Genomic DNA, 24,120 nt, shown 5'->3' with positions numbered 1-24,120 from the left:
AAAACGACCAACACTCGGCAGGCAGTCGACGACATAGAAAACTAAATTGAAGGCAATTTCTTTCCTAGCTATGCTGAGGTGACTCTTGGTTTCCCTAAGACAAGGGTTAATGCTCCAACAGCCTCGTCTGCTTTAAACTTTCTAGTTTCAATGTAAGGAGCCGGAGGACCTTGCCTCGATGCTTTCGAAATAGGGATTCGATGAATGGCATGAAAAAGACCAACAGCAAGCGAAGGAGGCAAAAGGGAGAGCCAGACCCAGCGTGAGAGTAGGCTCGGTCAGCACATGCCATTTATTTGATCATAAGTTCGTCGTACCTGAAAGGATCATGAATATGGGCACATAAGCTTCGGAGTCGCCTTTCGAGCAGCTAGTCGCGAAAGCTTTCCTATCACTGGGAGTGAGGTCGGTCTCGAACCCGCTTCATCTCTCTATCCACGCCCTGATTATCTTCCCGAAAGCATTTTATCTACACGAAATAGGAAAGGAAGTGACATTTGTAGCAGTCCAAGAATGGCTCTATCCCCGAGGTCACTCTCAAGAGTACTGGATGGAGGCCCATCTTCTTACTTTACGAGTTTGTGTCGCGTGCCCCATTAGTTCTTCCTATGGGCAAGCAGAAGTAAAGAAGCAACTACATAGTATGAGCACCGTCGCTAACGCGCATCCGTTTTCTTGGTTGGTAAGGCTTTCACGAACCTGGTTTAAGAACTAAAGGGGCACAATCACTTGATGCGGGACACTCAAAGGACAACCCTTCATCCTGGTTCACTAGACTTCTGATCATGCTTTCGGGAAGTGAGAAAAGCAAGGGCTTTCTAACTATGATGTCTTCACAAAGCAAGTCTCAAATCACTGCATGGATAATAGGGGTCTAGTACCGTACTCTATGAAGAAGTCTGCAACTAATAGAAAAAGGACTACATCGACATCGGATCTGACACGAGACACTTCAGGCAGAGACAGACTCAAGAAAGATAGATAGGCTTAAGACCATTCTCTTTGCCCATCGTCTGATCTGTCGAAAAGACGTGCTCAACTACGGTAACTGGTGAACAGAGTGACTCATATTCATAGATTGGAGACCGGGAGAGAGACTTCATAAACAAAAAGAAAAAAGAAGGCGATATATCCAAGTCCCTCGTGCACCGAGATCCGTTTTCTTGGGCTGGTTCAAATGGCAAAGAGGATCTTAGTCAATTGACACCGACGGATCCATTTGCTCTAGCTAGCAAGGAAATGGGAAGTGTAAACTTGACGACCTCTCGCAACATCTTGCTTTGATCAAAATAAAAGAAGTACGCTTTTAACGAAAGTTAAATTAAACTATATGGGATCGCCCACCTAAGACTCCTTCTGAACCTTTAGGATTGGATCATCGTTGGTACTTCTTTCATTTCCGATTTTGCTTGCGGGATGTCCTCGCATTAGTGTGAGTTCGTTGCCCACGTAAGGGCGATCCTTCTTGATGACGAATTCCACGATAACGAGAAATAGAAATCAATCGTTCGATGTCTGCTCGTTCTTCTCTCTTCAATTCCCAATGAACAACATGATCTTGGCCTATCATTTCTTCAATTTGCCCTATCTGAGACTTAGTTAACTCCTTGATCTTGATCTTCCCACTGATACCTAGTCGAGAACGAATCTGAATGGCTTTTTGAGATCCTATTCCATCCATTTTGGTTGAAGCAATCCTTACTTGCTCTTCGGGAACCGATCTAGCTCCTGGTAACATTCTTGATTCATATTCAAAGATTCCCCCTACATCTGTAGGTGTTGCGAAGAACCAAAGGACCTTTTGTTGGTTGTTGACCAACGGAAAGCATGGGAAAAGTCTTCAGAAGAAGGAAAAAACGTTAGTGACTCTCTAAAAGAGCTATCTTTCCTAGTTCTATCTGGAAACATAGTTGATCAAATCCAAGAACTGAAAAAGTTCTTGGCATAACCAACTATTGGATTCATGTAACATCAGGTCATAATAAGAATCCGTGAGAAAGCTTTGCATTTTAATCGCCTCGTCATCAATTACTGCCCGAACAAGGTCCGGCATGCTCCAGTCTGGAGGTAATTGTCTATCGGCTCTTACCACCCACTCCGCATATGAATCACAGAGTTGATCAAATATCTGATCACAACCAGGTGGAGCGCTTTGCGCGTCCGACTTAGTTGAAGAGGTACTTGAAGAAAAAGATATATCAGAATCTTTGCTTATAAAATCAAAATCAGTAGGAGTTGGATTCCCAAAGATTATGAGCTGATTGTTCATTGAATACCACTTTTTTACCGCTCTGCTGCCCCCTAAAAAAGAAAGACTTGTCGGAAATCGCCGGTCCAACCAAGAAAGACATGGGAAAAGTCTTCAGAAGAAGGAAGAAATGGCAACTGAACTGAGTCTTTGATTTTGCTCTTGCTTCGTACTTAAAGAAAGATACTATATAAACAATTACGAAGCTAGTTCTTCTCTTGCTGCATCAACGCTCGCCTTTGTTCTTACTTCTCATGAACAAAAAGGATCGCTCGTCTTTCGGCTTGCCCCGAAAGAATCTCTAACTTGCTTGGTTAGCGCTTGCATTTATGCTTATCCATACTATTACGCCTTAATTTCTAAGTCATTGAACACTTTTCTGCTCACTAGTAGGAGTCCGAACCCCCACAAGGAAGGTCTGAAAGAACTCATATGTCCTACATGTGAGGGAGGAACTGACTCTCACAAGCAAGGTTGTTGACTTACTCGCTTGCTTATATATAATAAACGACGGGATCGAGACCAAGCCGAGCCACTAGTGGAGTGGTGAAGGAGGCCTATATTCTTTTGGCCCGTTACTCTTTGGTTTTTGGCTCGCAATGCTACACTAGTCTACCTTTTCCTATCTATCTACCTCTCCAGACACAATATCTTGAGTACCTATGATGGTGACCACATCTGCTGGCATATGATGTTTGGACATAGAATCGAGTCCTTGTGAATGGGCAGAACCAGGTGCTCTTATTTTACAACGGTAGGGACGATTGCTTCCATTACTGACCAGAAAGACACCAAATTCTCCTTTAGGTGCTTCAACTGCGGTATAGGTAGAAGGAGCTGGTACGGAAAAACCTTCTGTATAAGGCTCGAAATGGTGAATTAAGGATTCCATGGATAGTTTCATTCGACTTCGTGATGGAGGACATAGCTTACGATCGTCGGCTTTGATCATCCCACTAGGCATTTGATTAGGACATTGCACAATGATCCGAACACTTTGGCGCATCTCTTCGATACGGATACAGTAACGATCATAGCGATCTCCTCTGGTACCTACTGGTACGTCAGGATCCGATTGGTCATGAACATCGTAAGGTGCTGCTCTTCTCGAATCCCAGCATACCCCTGAACCTCTTAACATTACACCACTGAATCCCCAATCCTTTGCTTGCTGTGCAGTGACAGTACCAATATCCACTAAGCGTTGTTTCCAGATACGGTTGCCGGTTAACATCTCTTCTGATTCGTCGATACGAGAAGCAAATTGTTGCGTGAAGGAATCAATATCTCGACATAAGCCAAGAGGCAGATCTTGTGCCACTCCACCTGGTCGTATGAAACTGGCATGCATCCTCGCTCGCGGGACTCTTTCATGGAATTCCAACAATTTCTCCCGCTCCTCAGAAGCCCACAGGAACGGAGTTGATGCTCCCACATCCATAGCATGAGTAGTTGAAGCAAGTGAATGATTTGAAATTCGAGTTATTTCACGGAATAACACTCGTATACATCGAGCTCGTAATGGTACCTCGCAATTCAAAAGTCTCTATACGGATGAAGAATAAGCGTGTTCTTGGGCCATCGTAGAAACATAGATAGGGTCGACGACGGAACGAAGAACGAAAATGACGACAACTTTTTTGTACACGTTCACTTGCATCACATACACAAGTGCTCTCTGAACCGTGCAAGAAGGTTACCCATAACACGGCTCTCCCACTTAAGTGACCTTCCCCGGGCCATGCATGCTATTCAATGATATTGGAAGGAAGCGTAACAACTAGTGTCTTTTTTAAAGCTGGTACGGGAGGCCGAGCTCTACTTCCTTCAGTCGAAAACCATTCCCCAATATCCCTCTCAAGTCACAGTGTGCTACTCTGTATGAGGACCTCCTTCCCTTCTGCCACTCTCCGTTCACACGGTTCTCAAAGCGGAGGAGAAAGGGAGGGCAGCAGGTACCACGAGCCCTTTGTCCCACACATCTATTCAGAAGAAAGTGTAGTTCATCGGTTCCACCGAATACTCCTATCTCTCGGCAAAGATCGTGTGAGTGTGCAGTTATGCTTCGGATGCTTCGCCATTTCAGATCGACCCAGTTCCCCTTCTTTTCCGGTTCACTCCCTTTTCCGACACACAAGGATCTTTAGGGCTCGACCTTGGGGAGAGGAAATACGCGGTGGGAAGTTTACTCGCTTTCTTGTCTTACAAGGCCCTCACATGTAGGATATATGAGTCTCTTCGCCCCTCCAAGTCTAATAAGAGTACCTGAAACCCCATCCGATGTAATAGAATCACTAAGCAAAGAAGTAGACATTTATCGTAATAAAGGCGCCCCCTTATGTATGGGATTCTTCTATTGCTTCTTTATGATACGCAGACACTCACGACCATTCAGATGTCTGACTTCCTTCTTAGTAAAAGGATCACGCACTAGGGCCACGAGACTAAGCTTTTGGATCATACCCTCTCTTTCAACCTATCTCAATGAATGAAGCCCCTTATAATTTATAGCGAAGATGAATCCAATCTATAGTAACGCTTAGCCTTTAATACACCGAATAGAAGACCCCTCTTTCTGAGGCCCGGAGGGACTCGACTGAAAGGAGAGGAACTGACGTGACTCGACCAGAGGGAGAGGGGATTTATCCACTCGAGCCTCCTGCGAGAGGCTCTTGACGAGACTCGACTGCCAAGGAGAGGGACCCGTAGGGGGTGAGACCTCATCACTCGACCGCTAGGTCGGCCACACCCAACCCGAAGACTGTTAAGGACTTTAGGTACTCGTACGTAGGTGCGAGGAGAGGGATGAAGGCACTTACCCGTTAGGATGAGGGACTCGACGTAAGCGGAGAGGAAGGAAGCAGCCCTAGCCTCTGTCCGGCCGATCATTCCGCTGGCATCTCGCATTCACGCCCCCGTTTGACTGCCGTTCGAGGATGTAGTTGTAGATACGTTAGTGTCTTCTTAGTGGGTCCTTGGCTCCACCTCTTATCTCCTTCTAAGACATGCTGTTGTCGTCTCCATATCTAATATGTCACTTAGTCATCTCTGCCTCGCTGCGGGTCAGCACCTCCGAAATAAACGGAAGACTTCATTCAGTGACTCCGCGATCGCCCTCTGAACGATCAGAATAAGGTAAAGCTTGAAGATAAGTTTTGTACTCTATTAATTTCTCAGTCCCTCTATGTAGTGATCCAATATGTGGTTCCGCACGTTCTACTACTTCTCCGTTCATTTCCAATACTGATCGTGAAACACCATGAGCAGCAGGATGTTGAGGTCCGAAATTCGAAGTGAAATTTTTGATTTGCCCGTTTCTAGTCGTCATGGGAAAGAAAGGCAGAAAGAAGAAAGAGATTATTCCCCTAGAGCGTGTCCAGTACCACCACAGTACCAGATATGCATCTCCTTCGCCTCTTTCAGTACCCGATCCCGAAACTTTGTTCAACATACTTGTGTTAACATTAACATATTGCTTGCATACTGCTTGAGCCAGGATCAAACTATGCTTTTGACTTTGATTCTTTACTTTACTTCGGTAGAACCTGGTGAACCGGGCGTACAAAAGAATCTTTCTTCTCTATACGATGAAAGAGAGACAAGGATAGCTCAGAGGGTAGTACATGCGATAGTCCACATCATCCTCTGCGTGGTAATTCTCGTACCCAATTCCCATCTGACTTCTACCTCTCAGACTAACGGACACAATCTAATCCCTGCCATCTAGAGATGGGGAGGGGCCTCTCTGTTGGTAAGCGCAACGACCCAGAGCTGGTAAAAAAGAATGCTGCTTATTACAGATCATTTTTCGAAGCGAGAGCATCAGTTGAAGTAAACGGGGAAAGGGGGATCCGTAGGCAAATTCTATATCATATAGAGAGCTCCTCTGGTTTTGAGGGACCAAACTCCTTGTCCTCATCTGATTCAACGGCGAAAGAGAAGATTGTTTGTAATGCACCAGATCGGATCTTTTGCTAAAGTAGACGTTGTTGCGGTTTGCTTTCTCTTTGGTGGAATAGAAGCGAATGGCGTCTTTCTCAGGGCTGAGGTATAGCTATATAATGGATTATGCTGTCGATAAGGTTGAATACGATTTAGAGCGCCCGTTGGTCCTTGTTCTTATCGCATCCATTTCTCTTCCCATGGAGCCCCAAGGCTGCTAGGGATAGCCTTTCTTTGTCGAGCTAAGGAAGGCGATGACGCAAGGCGCTTATGGATGCAGGATCAACTTGTTAGTGACGGCGCGGTTGGAGGCTCGATTTCGTCGATCTGGTTTCGAAAGGCTTAGGACCAGGGAAGAAAGCACTTCTTGGATAAGGATCGCACCGCCGCTTACTCCCACTGCAAAGCCTGCCTTCTCTTCCTCTTCATCGACCGAAAAAAGCGAGATAAGTTAAGGATCAAAATGAATCATTCGAAGCAAAGCATAGTGAAGAGCTGGGCTCGTTTCCTCTTGTCTCAAAGATTCAGGAATGAAAAATACATCCTTATTAAATAAAGAAAGTGGGCTAACAGCCGAGAAGCTTCTTCTGGATCTCAGCCCTACGCCTTTCAAACAAGAAAAGCAGTCCCGGTTCGTACTTCACGGACGGTCTCATTGATGCACTTATACTCCGTCCCCCGGATTACAGGATGAGACAAACCCAAGATAGTAAAAGACTACTTCCCGTCTCTACTTTAAGAGGCTTGCTTGCTGGATCCTGGTAACTTAGGAAATGTCTGCTGACATGGTTGCACAAGTGCCGCAGTCTTCTCTTTTCCTGAAACTGGTAACTAGGAAAGGGGATCTTTTTTTATTAGATAAGTCTGGGAAGATTAATAAAATAGATTGGGTACGCTCATCGCAACACGAAAGTTTAAGTTCCTTCTTTTCTCGAAGTGTCTAGTGGAACATCGTATATAATAGTCAGTATGGGCCCCTGGCCTCGCTTGAGAGGTAGAATCAGTATTTGCATTCTTGCTAGATATACGAGGTTAGAAAGCTTCGATCCCCTTCCTAGGTTCAGTTAGCGGCTGTGGGTTGTTGTTCTTGTGGGACCTTGGTTTCGCCTTCCTGGTGCTTCAAGTTGAACAATTGAGACTGTGCGTTGACTGTGCATTGTGTTATTGATCTACGAGTTCGCCTTAGAGAGATGCCTCTGTCAAACTATATGAACGGATGTCACACATCCTTCTTGGTTACAGTACTTGATCGGTCGAATAATGCCAACCACTATAGAATAGCGCTTTCTTCCTCTTTGTATCAGTGAGGCGATGCGCTTAGCTTGAAAGAAGAAAGAGGTGGGCCATTGACCTGGTTCGGTGTGTCACAAGATGAAACTTGAGTTGAGGCGAGAGCAGCCTAGATTTATCGGTATGGACTTCAATCTGGCTCTTGAACGGGATCTTAATGAAAGAAAAGGACTAGATAAGTTAGATCGGGACAGGAATAAATACAGAAATAGGAAAGCTTGCGTCGGCCTCTCCGATTTCAGTTTCTTGAATCTCACATCATTCAAGCATAGAAATTCGTCTCCGAAGAAGAGAAGATCTCAATGGAAGAAATCAACTTTTATCATAATATAATAATCTTTCTTTGTTCGAACGAACCCGTTCTTAAACAGAACTCGACTCAAGATAAGAACGCGAATAAACTCGTATAGAAAGAGAGATCGGCTAGAGAATAAGAGGAAGGAAAGATCAAAGTCTTCTTTTCTCAATCTCGCAAGCAAATTCTTTCTGAATGAGGTAGCAATGACCGATGAAAGTTAATTTAAGAATAAATTTCATCTGATGTTCAGTTCCACCAGCCACCGGCGGCCAACCTACGGATAAGCGAGTGGATCAAGAAGCGATCAAATTTAAGAAATGGATGACTTTGAAAATCCTCGAAGACGAGCACGTCCCCTATGGACGTAAAGAAAGGACTTAGCTAAAGTCAAATCGTCTCACGCATCAATGAGAGGCATTCGCCATAGGTCCAGCATTACGGTAAACTTGTGTCAAGAAAGGACCCAGTCGGATGACAGACATCCTCAAAAAGCGCTATTGTTCGGGTGCCTATATTATAATCTTCCCCCAAAACCAGTATGCCTCTCTGCGCACAATGCCTCTGATTTTACTTTTTGTGCTTTTTTTTTGTTTTTTTTGTTTTGCGTCTTTTCTTTTCTTCTCTGCTATAACTCCTGCCTACAGTTTGTTGATTTTTCCAGGGTTTTATTTTGTGCTTTAAGAGGCAAACCAGAATAAAAAAAACTTCGTGCTTTAGGAGGCAAACCATAATCAGAAAGACTATGATGAAGAAGAATAAAAAAGGAGGTATACGCATAAATAAAAACCCTAAGGTTTGTTCTTTTAATCTTTTGTTTATCTCCCGTTTTTCCTGGACCTTATTTTGTTGTCGATTTTTTTTTTCTTTAGGGTTAATTCGAAGGTTGGGTTCTCTGATTTATCGTGTTTTCTCTGATATTTTTAGGGTTAATCTTTAGGTTATCTCCCGTTTTTATTTTTATGATTTTAGTGTACTTGATCAAGTGTTCTTTTGATTGAGGAATTTAATTGGTTAATGGTTGTCTGATTTTCCGTGTTTTCAGTTTACTATTAGGGTTTGTAAAATTCGTAATTTTGGTTTATTGATTGAAAGATAATAGGTTACTGATTTGGGCTATGTTTTGCTATTCCACACCAACAAAAATCAACCAGGAGACAATTTCCATATGTTTCCCAACCCTTCTACTTTCTTTATTTTTGCATTTCTTTTTCTTTTTTGTTTTGGATTTTTGATTATATCCTGGATTTTAAACAAGTTAGTTTGTAAAAATATTAGATCCAATTTTATTAAGGTATTAGTTGGTGCTTTTTGCTATAATTATTTTTATCCTTCATGAAATTTCTGTCTGGTCAGATGCTTTAGTTTATATGCCATGCTGCATATAAGAAGTTGATGGAAAAAAAATCATAGCTCTTCGAACATGTCTCCCTAGGTATTCCTTTCTCTTTGAATAATTCGATTACTTACATATAAAATGGTTTGTGGTGTGTGGTGAACTATTTTGCTTATGTACTGCATAGAACTAAATTTATTCCTGTGACTTATATCAATTTGGAAAGAAATTAGGTTTTTTGCCGTAAACTTATGGTGGAGACTCAAACTGTAAGGCTATCTGTATTGAAACATGGCTAGAGCAGCACAATGGTTTGTATTCAACTAAACAATAGGAGGAGCATCAGATTTCGGGGAATCCATTTAGTTTATTCCATCGGTTTGTTTTGCGGGTTTTCTTTTATTTTGTGTTCTAATAAATTTTTATGTTTAATCATTGACGAAGGTACTATATTGAAGAAGATAAAGATATATGAGTGCCTCGTCAATGACAATGGTAGCAAAGTCTATACTATCAAGGTAAACAAAATCAGACTCTAAAAAAAATTATAGTTCAGGCTAGGGTTTATTTTGCAACTTTTGGTTGGATATTTTTCTTATGGAATTAACTTTAGATTGTTATAGAGGACAATGAAAGTAATCTTGATCTGTTGTAGTTGCAATCACTGAGAAGATTTTATTAGAGGTGATAGGGATTGTCGAATCCACAGTATCTGATCATTCTTCTTTTATCGGTTTGGTTCTTGATTACTTAGTGAGGAATTGTTCAATTTAGTACCATGAATTGTGGATGATTAATTTTAAATCCTAACGGATTTTTGGTTTAGATCATTGGTGTGTTGCTTTATTGAAGAGATCTCTTTTAAGGTAGTGCACTTTTCTCTTTGCTTCGCTGCTTTCCAATTTTTCAGTTCTAAACTCTGTATAGATTTGTCAAGTAAGCCTGATTGGAGATGTAGCCTTGACGTCATGTCAATTTTTTATATCGCCCATTCGTTACGTTGCTTGATATAACTATTTGCTCAGTTTTAGAGCAAATTTTTTAATGGAAGCTTCTTAGTTTTTGTACTTGCAGGAAAGTACTACACTGGCGGTGTGAGGTGAGTTTTATTATCTCGAGGGCACTCATGTATCAATATAGTCACGGATACACATTTGCACATTTATACTACATTCATTCATCGAGGGCACTCGTGTATTCAGTTTGTGGAGCGAATTTTATGAGTATATTGATTCATGGAGTTCATGCATCAAAAAAAATAAAAATTGATTCATGGAAAGCACTTACGGTATTCAAGTATATAATTGGTTTTTAATTTGTGAGCATTCCGGTTCCTACAATCATTGTTTGTTAATTTAACTCATTTTTATGTAGGCTAAAGTGCCATTGGAAAGACAAGCTCTCTTTGCCAAATGTTTTAGAAGATTAAGAACTCGCGTAGGCAGAATCGACAATTGAAGAGCTTAATGTGAAAATACGAGAATGCAAAAGGTAAGCAGTTCCTTGCTCAGTGGCTACACTAAATTAACAATTCAAGATGCAATTGGGTGTCTCTGATTGCAGTGATTTTCTAGATAAAAATGCAAGAAGTTTGACCTATATATGAATTGGCTAACTACTCATAGTAAATTTTCTCTTTTATTTCCTTTTTGTTTTTTTTTTTAGAACGTTATCGTGGTTCTATCTACTTGGTCCACTATACGTATTTTCTGCGACTTCTCAAGATATAAGTGCATGCATATGAGGCAGGTTTTTTAGAAGGAGCAGAACTGGATGAGGAACCTGTAAACTAGAATAGTAAAAGGAAGGATGCACTAGGAATCGTGAACAAGCTGCTTAATCCATTTCATTGCTCTTGAACTGTATCACATCCTTGATAATGGTATCTTGCAATAAGTCCAAATGATATTGTGGGGGTGGTGGAGGAGGGCCTGAGCCAAGAGATGAGGTGGGGATGGTGGTTTTGGGCGAGTAGAGATTCGGTGTTGGATCTGGTGTTGGTCGTGTCGTTGGATTGTATTTGGTGGTGGTAGTGGCGGCTTAAGTGGTTGCATAAGGAATTTCATTTCTTTATTTTCTAAAATTTTATGTTTAGAATTAGCAAAACATGCGTATACATAAATTCTTATCATCCATGATAATATTTGTGAGACACTCTTTTGGTCTTTTGCACGCTTCATCACTAATTCTTTTATTTTATAAGCCAGTTTACGTTGCTTTCTTCCTTTTTGGTTGCACGAGTTAGCAAATATTTTTATTTTGATGACCGGATAACTAAAACTCATAAACATATATACGGGTTCAAGTGATACTAGAGGGGCTTACTGAATTATACCACAAAGGGATCAACACGAGAACTTCATGACAAACCCATGCCTCATGTAATACACTTCTGCATTTTTGAAACTTAATATCGCTGATGTGCACTTTACTCTTACCAGTTGGTTCTATCACACCAAATAAATATGCATCGCGACCCGGTAAGACAAAGATGGTGAGGTGGATCCCGGCCATACCAAATCAAAAATGTATCACAAAGGGGTCCCGCGACACCAAATCAAAAAATGAACGATGGGGAGGAGAAGCGAAGTCATATCATAAAAATAAATAATAGGGTTAAAGAAAAAGATGCCTTTTGCGTATCCAGGCATAATAAAAAATCCTAAGCGCTGGGCAAGGCGAAGCCGAGCCACACCAAAAATAAATAAATCCTAAGCATAATGGCAACTGCAAGATGAAACTTAGCTTATATAAAGACAACTCTTTTTATTGATGTTTAGAAAATCTCTCAAAACTAAACACAAGCTCTAATCTTGCTCATATGATCAACCACAACTTTGGTGATCATATATATATAGAACTATGAATTCCTTTTCCTAGTCCTATTACCTTATTACATGTCTTTCCTTTTCTTAGAACTACATGACTTCTAATTCCCTTAGGATTACATCAATTTCCTAATCTTGTCCTAACCAGCTTGTTAGTGACTTCTATGTTGAAGTTTAACCAACATTCTCCCTGTTAAGCTTCAACCTTACCTGTAACATATCTTGTACTCCAATCAATTGTCTCATTTCTTCAAACTTGATCCGAGCTAATGCCTTTGTCAATATATCTGCTTTATGCTCAGTTCCTGGTATGTGTTCAACGTTGATGATCTCCTTCTCGATACATTCTCGTATGAAATGATACCTTTTGTGAATGTGTTTCGTCTTCCCATGAAATACTGGATTTTTAGTGAGTGCAATTGCAGACTTATTATCAATCTTGATGAGAACTTTTCCAGGTTCCCTTCCTTTGATTTCACCCAACAGTTCTTGAAGCCATATTGATTGTTTAGCTGCTTCTGTTGCAGCCATAAACTCAGCTTCACAGGATGAGAGGGCTACAGTGTCTTGCTTCTGTGAACACCATGTAATAGGTGCTTCACCTAGATAAAATATATGACCAGTTGTACCTTTTCCATTATCTTGGTCAATATTATGACTGCTGTCACTATACCCAACAATTCCTTTTGATCCTCCTCGACCATACTTCAATCCACAACTGATTGTTCCTCTTAGATATCTCAATATCTGCTTTATTACATCACCATGAGACTTGCGTGGACTCTGCATATAACGGCTTGCTACTCCCACAGAGAAATCCAAGTCTGGTATTGTGTGTAACAAGTATCTAAGGCATCCAACATTTCTTCTATACCTCGTTGGATCAATCTCAGCTTCTTCTTGTTCCTTTGAAACTTTAATTCCAAACTCCATTAGTATCTTAGTTGGATTACAAGTTTCAAGTCCTGCTTCTTTCAGAATTCTCCTTGCATAAGCTTCTTGTTTAATCTGAATCCCATCTACTCCTTGAAGGACTTCTATGCCAAGGTAATAAGTGAGTTTTCCGAGGTCTGACATCTCAAACTTTGATGACATTTCTCTCTTGAACTCATTGATCACCTTAAGGGAGTTGCCAGTCAAAAATAGATCATCTACATAGACTGCAATCACAAGAAGCGTTCCCTTTTCTTCTCTTATGTATACTGATGTTTCTTTAGAGCACTTAACAAATCTGATTTCTCTTAAGATTTGATCTAACTTTGTATTCCAGGATCGAGGAGCTTGTCTTAGACCATATAGAGCTTTTGATAACTTATAAACCTTATGCTCTTGTCCTCTTACTTCAAAACCTTCTGGTTTTTCAACATACACATCTTCTCGCAATTTACCATGAAAGAATGCTGTCTTAACGTCTAAGTGGTGAATTTCCCATGAGTTTGATGCTGCTTCTGCTATTAAGAGACGAATTGTCTCTAGTCTAGCAACTTGTGCGAAAACTTTATCAAAGTCTATGCCTGATTCTTGAACGTATCCCTTAGCTACAAGTCTTGCCTTATATTTGTTGACAGTACCATCAGCATTCCGTTTTATTTTGAAGATCCACTTAAGACCAATCACTTTTACCCCACCTGGCTTATCAACTAGAAACCAATTCTTTTTTCTGTTGATTGAAATAATCTCTTCTCTACATGCTTGTGTCCATTTAGTCGAGACCTTTGTTTCCTGAAAATTCCTTGGTTCATCATTAACAGAAAGTAGCATAATCTCACATTCTTCTGCAGCTTGAAGAACATAATCCTCCAGACAATGTGGCTTTTGTATCTGTCTTGTTGATTTTCGCAGTAGAATGGGTTGAGTTATTTCATCGATCTCCTCTTCTAACGCTTTTTCTATCATATTTCTGAAAGCTTTGAATCTATCAAATGCTTCACTCTTTTCTTTCATAAGAATAGACCACATATATCTTGAGAAGTCATCTATAATAAAAAAATATGTATTTGTTATTTGCAAGGGTTTGTGGTGTAATAGGACCACATAAATCAGCATGAAGAAGCTCTAATGGCTTTGAGGCTCTGAATGTTGTTGCTTTTGGAAAACCTTGACGCGTTTGTTTCCCTACTAAACATGATTCACAGATCCTTGATTCATCGTTTATCTGTGGTAGCCCTCGAACCATCTTGTTCTGAGACATAGTTTTTAAGGTTCTGAAACTTATGTGTCCTAACCTTTCGTGCCAGTTCCATGTCTGATCTTCCAGTCTCATATTCATACACAATGGCCTTACAATCATGAGACTTATCTTGTAGAGTCTATTCTGTGAGCGTGAGACTCTAACTAAAAGTCTTCCACTTGGGTCATGAACTGTTAGATAATCTTGTCGCATTCTAACATCACATCCAACTTCTGTAGCTTGTCCTAAACTTAGAATGTTGCTTTGTAAGTTCGGGATGAAGTAGATGTTTGTGACAAGCTTCTGTTCTCCAGTCTTGCTCTGAAATAGAATTGATCATTTCCCTTCAATTTCTACAGAAGATCCATCCCCAAACTTCACTTGTCCTTTGATTTTCTCATTGAGTTCAGAAAAGTAGTGTCTCTTACCAGCCATGTGATTGCTGGCTCCATTATCTAAATACCAGATTCCTTCTTCTCCATCCTTTGATTCATAGTTCTTTGGTATTAGTTTCCCTTCGTTTAAGAAACAATCCGTGCATGAAAAAGAGATGTATCTTCCCTTGTTTCATTCTTGTTTGCTTCTTCCATCTTTTGTATTCTTTCAGGGCATACAGAGGAGAAGTGTCCTGGTTTATCACATCTGTAACAAATAATGTTTGATCTATCCTTCTTTTCTTTCCCTTGGTTTTGATCATTCTGACTTGTTGTTCTATCTTGTGAGTTAAACCTTCCTCCCCTTCCTCGGCCTCTGTTTACTCTACCACCTCTTCCACGACCTCTTCCTCTTGTCGCAGAGTTTTGTTGGTAAGATTTTGTGTACAAGAGTTTTCCTTGAGTTTCTCCATTGTTTTCTTCATCAAGGATTCTCTCTTCATATGCTTGCAATCTTCCAATTATATCTTCATAGCTAGTCTTCTTTAAATCTAAGACTTGTTTTAGAGAGGCTATGATATGAATATACTTGGATCTTGGTAAACCATTGAGAAACTTCTTTACCAGTTTATCTTCATCAATGGATTGTCCAAGTGACGCAACTTTTGAGGCTATCTCTGATAGCTTTCCTGCAAAGCTATCAATAGTATCAGTGTCTTTCATCTTCACTCTTTCAAAGTCCGACATTAAGGTTTGCAGACGAGCTTCTTTAACTCGATCAGCTCCGAGATTACGTGCCTTTATTGCATCCCAAATTTTCTTTTAAGTTTCATGTTCACCAACTTGTAGAACAAGACATTATGGTATTGCTTGAAAGAGTAATCCAATGGCAACATTGTTTTTGTCTGGGTCCAATGTACCAGGATCAATTGTTTCCCAAACTTTGTAGATTTTCATTAGTACCTTCATTCTCATGGCCCATACTGTGTAGTTTGTGGCGTTGAGGATTGGAACTTGTATTGATGGCGGCGTGAACTGTTTTGCACCCACAATGGTGGTTTCGTTTTCCATGGCTCAGAAACACGTTCTGATACCAATTAATGGCAACTGCAAGATGAAACTTAGATTATATAAAGACAACTCTCTTTATTGATGTTTAGAAAATCTCTCAAAACTAAACACAAGCTCTAATCTTGCTCATATGATCAACCACAACTTTGGTGATCATATATATATAGAACTATGAATTCCTTTTCCTAGTCCTATTACCTTATTACATGTCTTTCCTTTTCTTAGAACTAGATGACTTCTAATTCCGTTAGGATTACATCAATTTCCTAATCTTGTCCTAACCAGCTTGTTAGTGACTTCTATGTTGAAGTTTAACCAACAAAGCATGTATCAGGACAAGGTGAGGCGAAGCCGACCTATACCAAATTAAAAATTATAACCATTCATCAGGACGGGGCGAAGTAAAGCCGAGCCACACCGAATATAAAATCCTAAACGACGGAGCGAGGCGAAGCCGAGCCACACAAAATATAAAATCCTAATCATGCATAAACACGGGGCGAGTCAAAGGCGAGCCACACTAAATAAATTTTTTTAAACATGTATCGGGACGGGCCGAGGCGAATCCGGCCACACCAAATCAAAAATCTTTAGCAAGGGGGCGAGGCGAAGCCGAACCGTACCAAATCAAAAAATGGTTAAAAGAAAAAAATGCCAAATGCGTAGCATGGAATAATAATAAATCACAAGTTGGAACGGGGTGAGGCAAAGCCGAGCTATACTAAATCAAAAATCCTAAACATACATCGGGACGGGATGAGGAAAAGCGGTTTTTGGATCCGCCCGGTGCGTAGCACGGGAACAATATGTAGTTTAATATATATAGTTACAAGAAGTTAGTCATGCATCTACAAATATATAGAACAGAAGCATTAGAGAGAAAGAGAGAGAGGGAGGGTAAGGGAGTAAGACTGACCATTGATTTCATCCGTAAGATGAGAACGGCAGTATTGCTATGGGTGATTGTGTTCTAGTCGTTCTTCTTTCTCATCCCTAATTACAAAGTTGAATCAATTTCAATACATAATGAAGAACTTACTAAAACCAGGGGAGATGGGAGCGAAACTCACAGCCATCTGCCAAATGAGGCATCGAACGGTAATTAATAACTCCATTCATGATCTTGCAAACGTCAATTCATTATAAGTCACCTTCGTCGCTTTATTGGTTTTTAATCAATTCATGTTCTTGCAGTCGTTTCATATCTCCCCCTCTTTGAATGACAACAGCCATTTTTCGCCAGCTCACGCCCTCTATTTGAGTCTTCTTCTATCTTTTAATGGTGCCAAAAAAAAAAACTAATAAACAAATTAGGAAAACAGTAAGATTTAGTAAGAAGGAAAGCTTGCTTGACTATTAAATATAGTGAACTACGAAGTTCAATGAATGTACGATAAGAATTAATGAGAAGGAAATCTTTCCTGACTATTAAATACAGTGAACTACGAAGTTCAACGAATGTATGAAAGTTTCATTAGCTTCACCTATCTGCCGGTGTCATTGTAGTACAATGATAAAATTACTGGGTGATGATACTAGTAGTCTGAGTTCGAAACTCGCCAGCACCAATTCTTTACCGATCAAAAAAGAAAAATTAGCTTCACCTATCTTCTTCTTTCAGTTTCCTCAAACATCTCAACCATGCCTTTGGTTTTCTCTCTAATTTTTTTTTTGTTTGATCGGTATCATACAAAGATGTGAAATTGATATATAACGTGAAGTGATATGGGTCAAAAATGAAGTAATAGTGACACGCTTACTCCATAAAAGACTGTTACATGGCTTATATCTAAATGAATTTCTTGTGATACTCCTACCCCTTGGTTTCACAGGGGAGCCCCAAAACATGATTTTATTCCATTTTCAAACATAAACCTAAACCAAGATAGTAAAAGGGAGAAGTATACATGAACAATTTTTACTTGCATCTGAGCTTGTCAATGAAATGAAATTTAAAAGTAGAGGAGGTAATGTAGGTATCAAACTTGATATATCTCAGGCCTATGACACAGTTAGCTGGGAGTTTCTTGTCAAGGTTCTAAAGCAATATGGCTTTTCATCATCTTGGTGTGAATGGTTGATTACATTATTCAAATCAGTAAGGATATCAGTGATGGTTAATGGAGGTCCATGTGGATTTTTTCATGTTGAAAGGGGCTAGAGACAGGGAGATCCCCTATCTCCAATTCTATTTGTGAAAATGGAAGATGTCTTGAGCAGAAATATTTCAGCTTTGGTGGATAAGGGGGAGATGCAGCCTATGGTTACTAAAAAGGTATTCATACTACACATCTGTTCTTTGCAGATGGTGTTTTTATTTTCAGTAATGGAGGTAAAAAAAGTCTCACAAACCTATTAAAACTTTTAGACAGTTATCAAGCTAGTTCTGGTCAAGTAATTAACAGACTTAAAAGTAACCTTTTTATGGATGGAACCACTCTACAGAGAAAACAACTGATTAGTGAGCTTGTAAATATGGAAGTGGCAAAGTTTCCTGGTAAATATTTGGGAGTTTTTCTTACTCCTTCCAAGATCACTTCTGCAATGGTTTGGCCTATAGTTGAATTACTTCAAAGAAAGTTGGCAGCATGTAAAGGTAAACTACTCTGTTTACAAGATAGATTGATCCTTGTGAAATTTATTTTATGCAGTATACCTATTTATAACATGTCTGTTTATAAATGGCCGGCAACTGTGATTAAGGTTTATGAGAAAATAATTAGAAACTTTTTGTGGACTGGTGATGGAGAGCATAGAAAGTTTAAAACAATCTCATGGAGGAGAGTATGTACACCTTATGAAGAGGGGGGGTATTGGTATGAAAAGATTAGTAGTAATAAATAGATCATTGTTAATGAAGATGTTGTGGAGAATACTCAATTCAAATGAAGAATGGGCTTTATTCTTTTCTGCAAAATTTCATGATAAAAATGGTCAATGGAGTAATAATTGGAAGCAATCTTCAGTTTGGAATGGTTTAAAATGGGTTTGGAATGCTTTACAAGAAGATATTAGATGGTGTGTGGGTGATGGTTCACAGATTTCTGTGTGGTTTGATGTTTGGTATGGCGAAAGTTCTCTAATCAGTACAATAGGCTATACAGACTATGTCAAGAAAAACATCAGAATGAAGGTTAAAGATTTATTGTATGAAGGTAAATGGACCATCCCAGATGATCTTCAACAATTCATTTATATAGCTAATTTGCCAGTGATAAGTGGTGGTAATGATAAGAGAGTGTGGATTGCTGGTAAAGATGGAAAGTTTTCAACTGCAGTTGTAGTTGAAAAAATAAGAGACTGAGAAGTTATTCTTCCTTGGCCAAAATACATATGGAAAATTTTCCGCATCCTAGCATTGCTAGCAATATCTGGAAATTGCAGCAAAAAGTGTACGTTGATGATGAACAGGGGTTATGAAATTGTTTCATTCTGTTGTATTTGTTGTGCAGAACATGACAGTATGTAACATAATCTATGGGAATGTCATTTCAGTGTTGCAGTATGGGATTGGCTTAATGTAGTGTTTTGTTTCACTAATCCAAGTTCATTTGAAGAAGTTTGTAAAGCATCCAAGCACAAGAGCCATATGGTCAAGCAAGTATGGATGATAGCATCTTGTGTTACCATGAGAGAATTGTGGTTTCAGAGGAATGCAAAGTTATTTGGTGAGCAGAATTCTGCAGATTGTTCATGAAGGAAGATTCAGGATTACATGCAACAGATGGAGCAACACATATGATAATCAGATAATTGAATTCTTTAAGCTTTTAGTTTGAGTCCTTTTGGTTAATATCCATTGGGCTATTTTATGTTGTTGGGCTCTTCTCATTGTAAATGGGTCAATCATAATTTTGTATTCTATGTTTGCTTTTTTATTTGAGTCAGTCCTGTAAACTTTAGCTTGGCTTTTTAGTCTTTCTATTAATGAAAAAATGTGATTCATGAAAAAAAAAATCTTGTAAGCACCATGAACTAAACTGATAGGCCTTAGGTCTTTAATTTCTTCTATGGTGTCTTTTTTAGGAATTAAAGCAATAAAAGTGTTCTTTAACCTCCAATCGAAAAAGCTCTTCTCTTGCAATTTTTTGATAGAATTCATAAAATCTTCCTTAAGAGCATCCCAACATAAACAGTAAAAGATTATGGGAAATCCATCTGAGCCTGGGGCTTTATGTTTCCCAAGCATCTTCATTGCAGCCACACATTCATCTTCAGTAATTTCACTTTCCAGCCACTGACATTTTTCTTCTAAAGATTTAGAGAAATTCATACCATCCATAGAAACAGTTCTTGTAGCTTGAGATTGAAATAAGTCCCGAAAGTAAGAAACAATGCAACTCTTGATAACTTGCTCATCTGAAGTTAAGACATCATTTACCTTAATGGATCCAATAAAGCTTCTTCTCCTTCTGTCATTTGCTAATATGTGGAAGTATTTAGTGTTATTTTCAAAGTCCTTGATGTGGGTAACTATAGATCTTGACCTCCACTTTTCAGCTCTTGAGATTGTAAGATTACAATATTCTTGCCTTGCTTGAATTCTGTCATTCCATTTCTCCTCAATTAACCCATTATGAACATCTTCCTCAGCATCAAGATCAGCAAAGAATGTTTCCAATTCCTCCAACCTTCTATCTATATCACCAAACTCCACAATCATCCATTCTTTAGGTCTCTGCTTCAACAGTTGTAGCTATTTGCAAAAAATGAAGCCCGCATTACCAGAAACAACAACAAAAGACCACAAATTTCTTGCAACATCAATAATATTTGGATGAGTAAGCCAGTAATACTCACAGGTGAAGAAGGTCCATGCTTCACTCCTTCACAAAAAAAGACAATTGGAGTATGATCTGAGCAAGGTTTTGCAAGGGATTTTTGAATAACTTGAGGATACATTCATTCCCAGGAAGGAGAAACTAGTAATCTATCAATTCTACTCTTAATTGTATGAACTTGATTATTGGTCCATGTGAATGTAGCACCAAGCAAAGAAAGATCAATGAGTTGATTCCTTGAGATAAAATTGTTAAACTTTCTCATACCACTAGTATCATCACTTCCAATTGACCTTTCATGAGAGAATCTAATCTCATTGAAATCACCCCCCAAAACCCAAGGATAATTCCAAAAACATCTAACTTCATTCTCTCCAAAACAATTTAACTTCATCAGTGTGATTCGCAGAAGAGACATAAATTCCAGAAAACATCCATTCAAAAGAATTAGATATAGTTTTACATAAAATTGTAATGGAGAAAGGACCAATCAATGAATCAGTAACCTCTATTTTATCTAGAATCCCAAAGACACAAAATACTCTTGGGCTTCCTTGAGAAGGAGAATCAAGCCATTTGATAGATTTTTTGCTCCAACATTGCCAAACAATAAGGTCTGTACATTGCTGAATTTTAGTTTCTTGTAACAGCACAATACAAGGCTTCCAATCCTGAATTTTCTTCTTAACAATATCCCTTCTACTTAAATCGTTAAGACCACGATTATTCCAACACACAATTTGGCAATCCATAAAAAAGATTAACAAATTACCACTGAATTAAAAAGATTAACACATTACCCCTAAAGCTTTTAGTTTCTCCATATCAAAGTTCAAGAGATGCAATCGAATTGCATCCATCATGGCATCGTTCACAACTTCTTTTGAGCCTTTATAATAAATACCCAATCTTGGACAAATAGCCACCATTTGAAGTAAAACTGTTTCAAACTCCATTCTTAAAATTGGATTCACCTTAAATTTTAGGGTACTCCATTTTTCTGTTGTGTTCCAGAAAAATCTAAAATCTCCAATTATGTTGCTTTGATTTGATTTTGAGATAAAATTCTGATATGAAGCATCATTGTTCTCATCAATCATTTGCAGATATGGAATAGATACTGCAGTTTACAAATATTCATTAAATTCATCTTCATCTCGAAAATTATGTAATAGTACCGTTAAAGGTAATTCATTTGAATTTCTAATATCTGAGTTAGCATCTGATTCAAGTGATTCAGCTGTTGAAAACTTTGTTACTGTTTTATCTGAAACAGAGTCTGTCGTATCTGAGTCAGAAGCTGATTTATCTGATTCGGTAGCTGAGTGAGTCGCTACCGATCCAGAATCAATTTTCTCCGTATTCTTCGCGGCATATTTCAAATTCGAATTTGAATTAGAGCCAGTTACGGTTAAAACTCCTTTTTCTTGTGTAGCAAAACATTCTGAAAAGATCTTTACGCCGGGAATCATGCGGCTTAAGAATCGGATGAGGAATTTTCGGCCATTCAACATTAACTGAAATATCCTTATTTGATTCATTGACTGGTTGATCCGACATTACCATACTTAGATGTTGAATTCTGACTTTCATGTGAGAACTAACAACAACACCATTGTTGAACTGTAGTGAAGAAATTTGGACTGGAAACGAATAACCACCATGATGAGATAAGAAAGATGAAGAAATACCATCAAAACTCCAGACCTTGAGACGAATTGCAGATGCATCTTCCCAATTGAGAGTTGTTGCATGTACTTCTAAAAGACCACCAAATCTTCAACAAAGCTCATTATAAAAAACTTTGCCCCCAAATATTGAATGGAACCCCACGAACTTCAATCCAAGACCCTTCAGAATTTAACTCAGGTAAAGACACAGAATTAGAAGCGTTCCACCATGACAGTAATCTAATGGAGAAATCATCAACCTTCCAAACACCAATATTCACCATTTTTTCTTTGTCTTGAGAAGAAGCAAAGAAAAAAGCCTTATAATCATCAAAAGGAAAAACATCAAAACCAACGTCTACCTGAAAACGTTTAGCAATCTCCAAACCTATGTTGTTCCAAGACAAAACCTTTTTAGAGGTTTCAATTATGACTGCTTGATTCCAATCTGGAGTAAAAACAACAGAAGGTGCTGAGATCTTAGAATGCTCAGTTGGTTTAGGCACAGGAATGGACTCAATAGTTTTTGGTTTAACAGATAACTTTTTTGAAGTAATATCAGTAAAACCCTTCACAAAACGAGACCATCTTGAGTCTCCCTCAGCAGCAGGAAAACACATAGAGTGTTTCACCCCATCACAAGAAACTGTTGCACGGAAGAATTCGCCAAACCTGTTTCGATTTCGAGAAAATAAAATATGTTCCTCACCACGGTGAAATATCCAATACCAACTTCCATAGAAACCCTTCTTTGATTCTTTACGCATGATGTTGTTCATCCAAGTTACACCTTCAAAACTTACATGAACTTGTATAATCTTTCTTGTATTCCTGGTTTTTTCATCAAATAGAATCCCTTCCTTTGTGTGTGAAAGATTAAAAGCCTTGAAGTCACAATCAATAAAAACATCTTGATTTGAGAATGATTCCAAAACACTTCTTTTCTTATTTCTAACGATCTGCCAATCTTCATTCTCTTCAGAAAAAAATCGATTTCGACAGCTCCTTAGCTTCTGTATCTTTTTGTCCACCAACAACGGCCACCCAACTTCTAGAACCACTTAAAGATCTTGAAAACCCTGCAAATCTTTCTTACCTTGCTGATCTGTATCCAAAAACCCTGCCTTGATCTGTTGAGAAGACGAACCTTGCACCATCCTTGCTACGAAAAAACCGGACATTCTCACTTACATTTTAAGACATGGCATAAATAAGTTATATTCTTTAGAATATGATAATACATCAACACCACTATCACGTTTTCAAGATGAGTGTATTAAGCAGATTCGGTGTCCCTTCAGTTTTCCTAATCATAACATCATTTCTAATATCATTGATGTCAAGATTTTGGGTTCTTGCAAGGGGCTGGTTTGTTTAAGTTATTTTTATAATTCTTGCCATTTACCTTGCATTTGGAATCCGTATGCTGAAGAATACAAAGTAGTACCCATACCAACTGCACTTAAACCATATCGACAGCATGTAGATGTTCGTGAAAATGGGTTCGGTTATGATGATATGGATAATGAGTACATATTCATTAATACTACGGGTTCTCAAGTTGGCCGTTTAGGTTACCTTGGATCAATTGTCAGTGCTTATTCATTGAAATCTAATTCATGGAAACAGCAACTATATATCCCTTATGTGTTTCCTGTTGATAAGAACACTCACACACCACCTGGGGTTTTCTTTAGTGGAGCTTTTCATTGGTTTGCTAGAAGAATTTTAGAAAAAAATGCCTCCTCCTCCTCTGGAGTATTGATTGCTTTGGATGTTGAAACGGGGGTTGTCCGAGAAATTCCAGAACCAGGAAGACTGGATGTTGATGATAAATATGTGGATATGTTGGGTGGCTGTCTTGTTATTATGGAGTCAAGGAATCTTGCGTGAAAATGTATAACATTCCTCGATTTAATTCAATGCTTGGGGAGGATAAAGTGTTTAAAAAATGGACATCTTCTATTAGAGATTGAATACTACAGGACCAAGAGGAATACTGCAACTATTTTGGTTTTGCATGACTTAAAGGACGACCATCGTAGAGCTTTGATTTTCGGTGAAGATATTTTTAATTGTATATCATACAAACCATTAAACCTGGAGACCTATGGG

General features: G+C 39.0%; 1 protein-coding gene and 1 long non-coding RNA gene across 3 annotated transcripts; both read left to right on the top strand.

The window, feature by feature from the left end:
- Window positions 1-8,403: 8,403 nt before the first annotated feature.
- LOC113303880 lies at window positions 8,404-11,265 on the top strand. 2 transcript variants are annotated; one of them, XR_003337837.1, is made up of 3 exons: window positions 8,404-10,399; window positions 10,486-10,602; window positions 10,777-11,265. It is a non-coding gene; the product is annotated as an uncharacterized LOC113303880 (long non-coding RNA). The 2 variants fall into 2 exon arrangements; XR_003337836.1 differs by having other exon boundaries at window positions 8,404-10,602.
- Window positions 11,266-23,272: 12,007 nt separating this feature from the next.
- LOC113306405 (F-box/kelch-repeat protein At3g06240-like) lies at window positions 23,273-23,898 on the top strand. The gene is made up of 2 exons (XM_026555349.1): window positions 23,273-23,278; window positions 23,368-23,898. Exons 1-2 carry the CDS (start codon window positions 23,273-23,275, stop codon window positions 23,896-23,898), a joined length of 537 nt encoding a protein of 178 aa, XP_026411134.1.
- The last annotated feature ends 222 nt before the right edge of the window (window positions 23,899-24,120 follow it).

Source organism: Papaver somniferum, chromosome 8 (assembly GCF_003573695.1).
Source record: "Papaver somniferum cultivar HN1 chromosome 8, ASM357369v1, whole genome shotgun sequence".
Classification (NCBI taxonomy): domain Eukaryota; kingdom Viridiplantae; phylum Streptophyta; class Magnoliopsida; order Ranunculales; family Papaveraceae; genus Papaver; species Papaver somniferum.
Note: the sequence above shows the minus strand (reverse complement) of the source record. Positions and strands in the feature narration are given on the sequence as shown.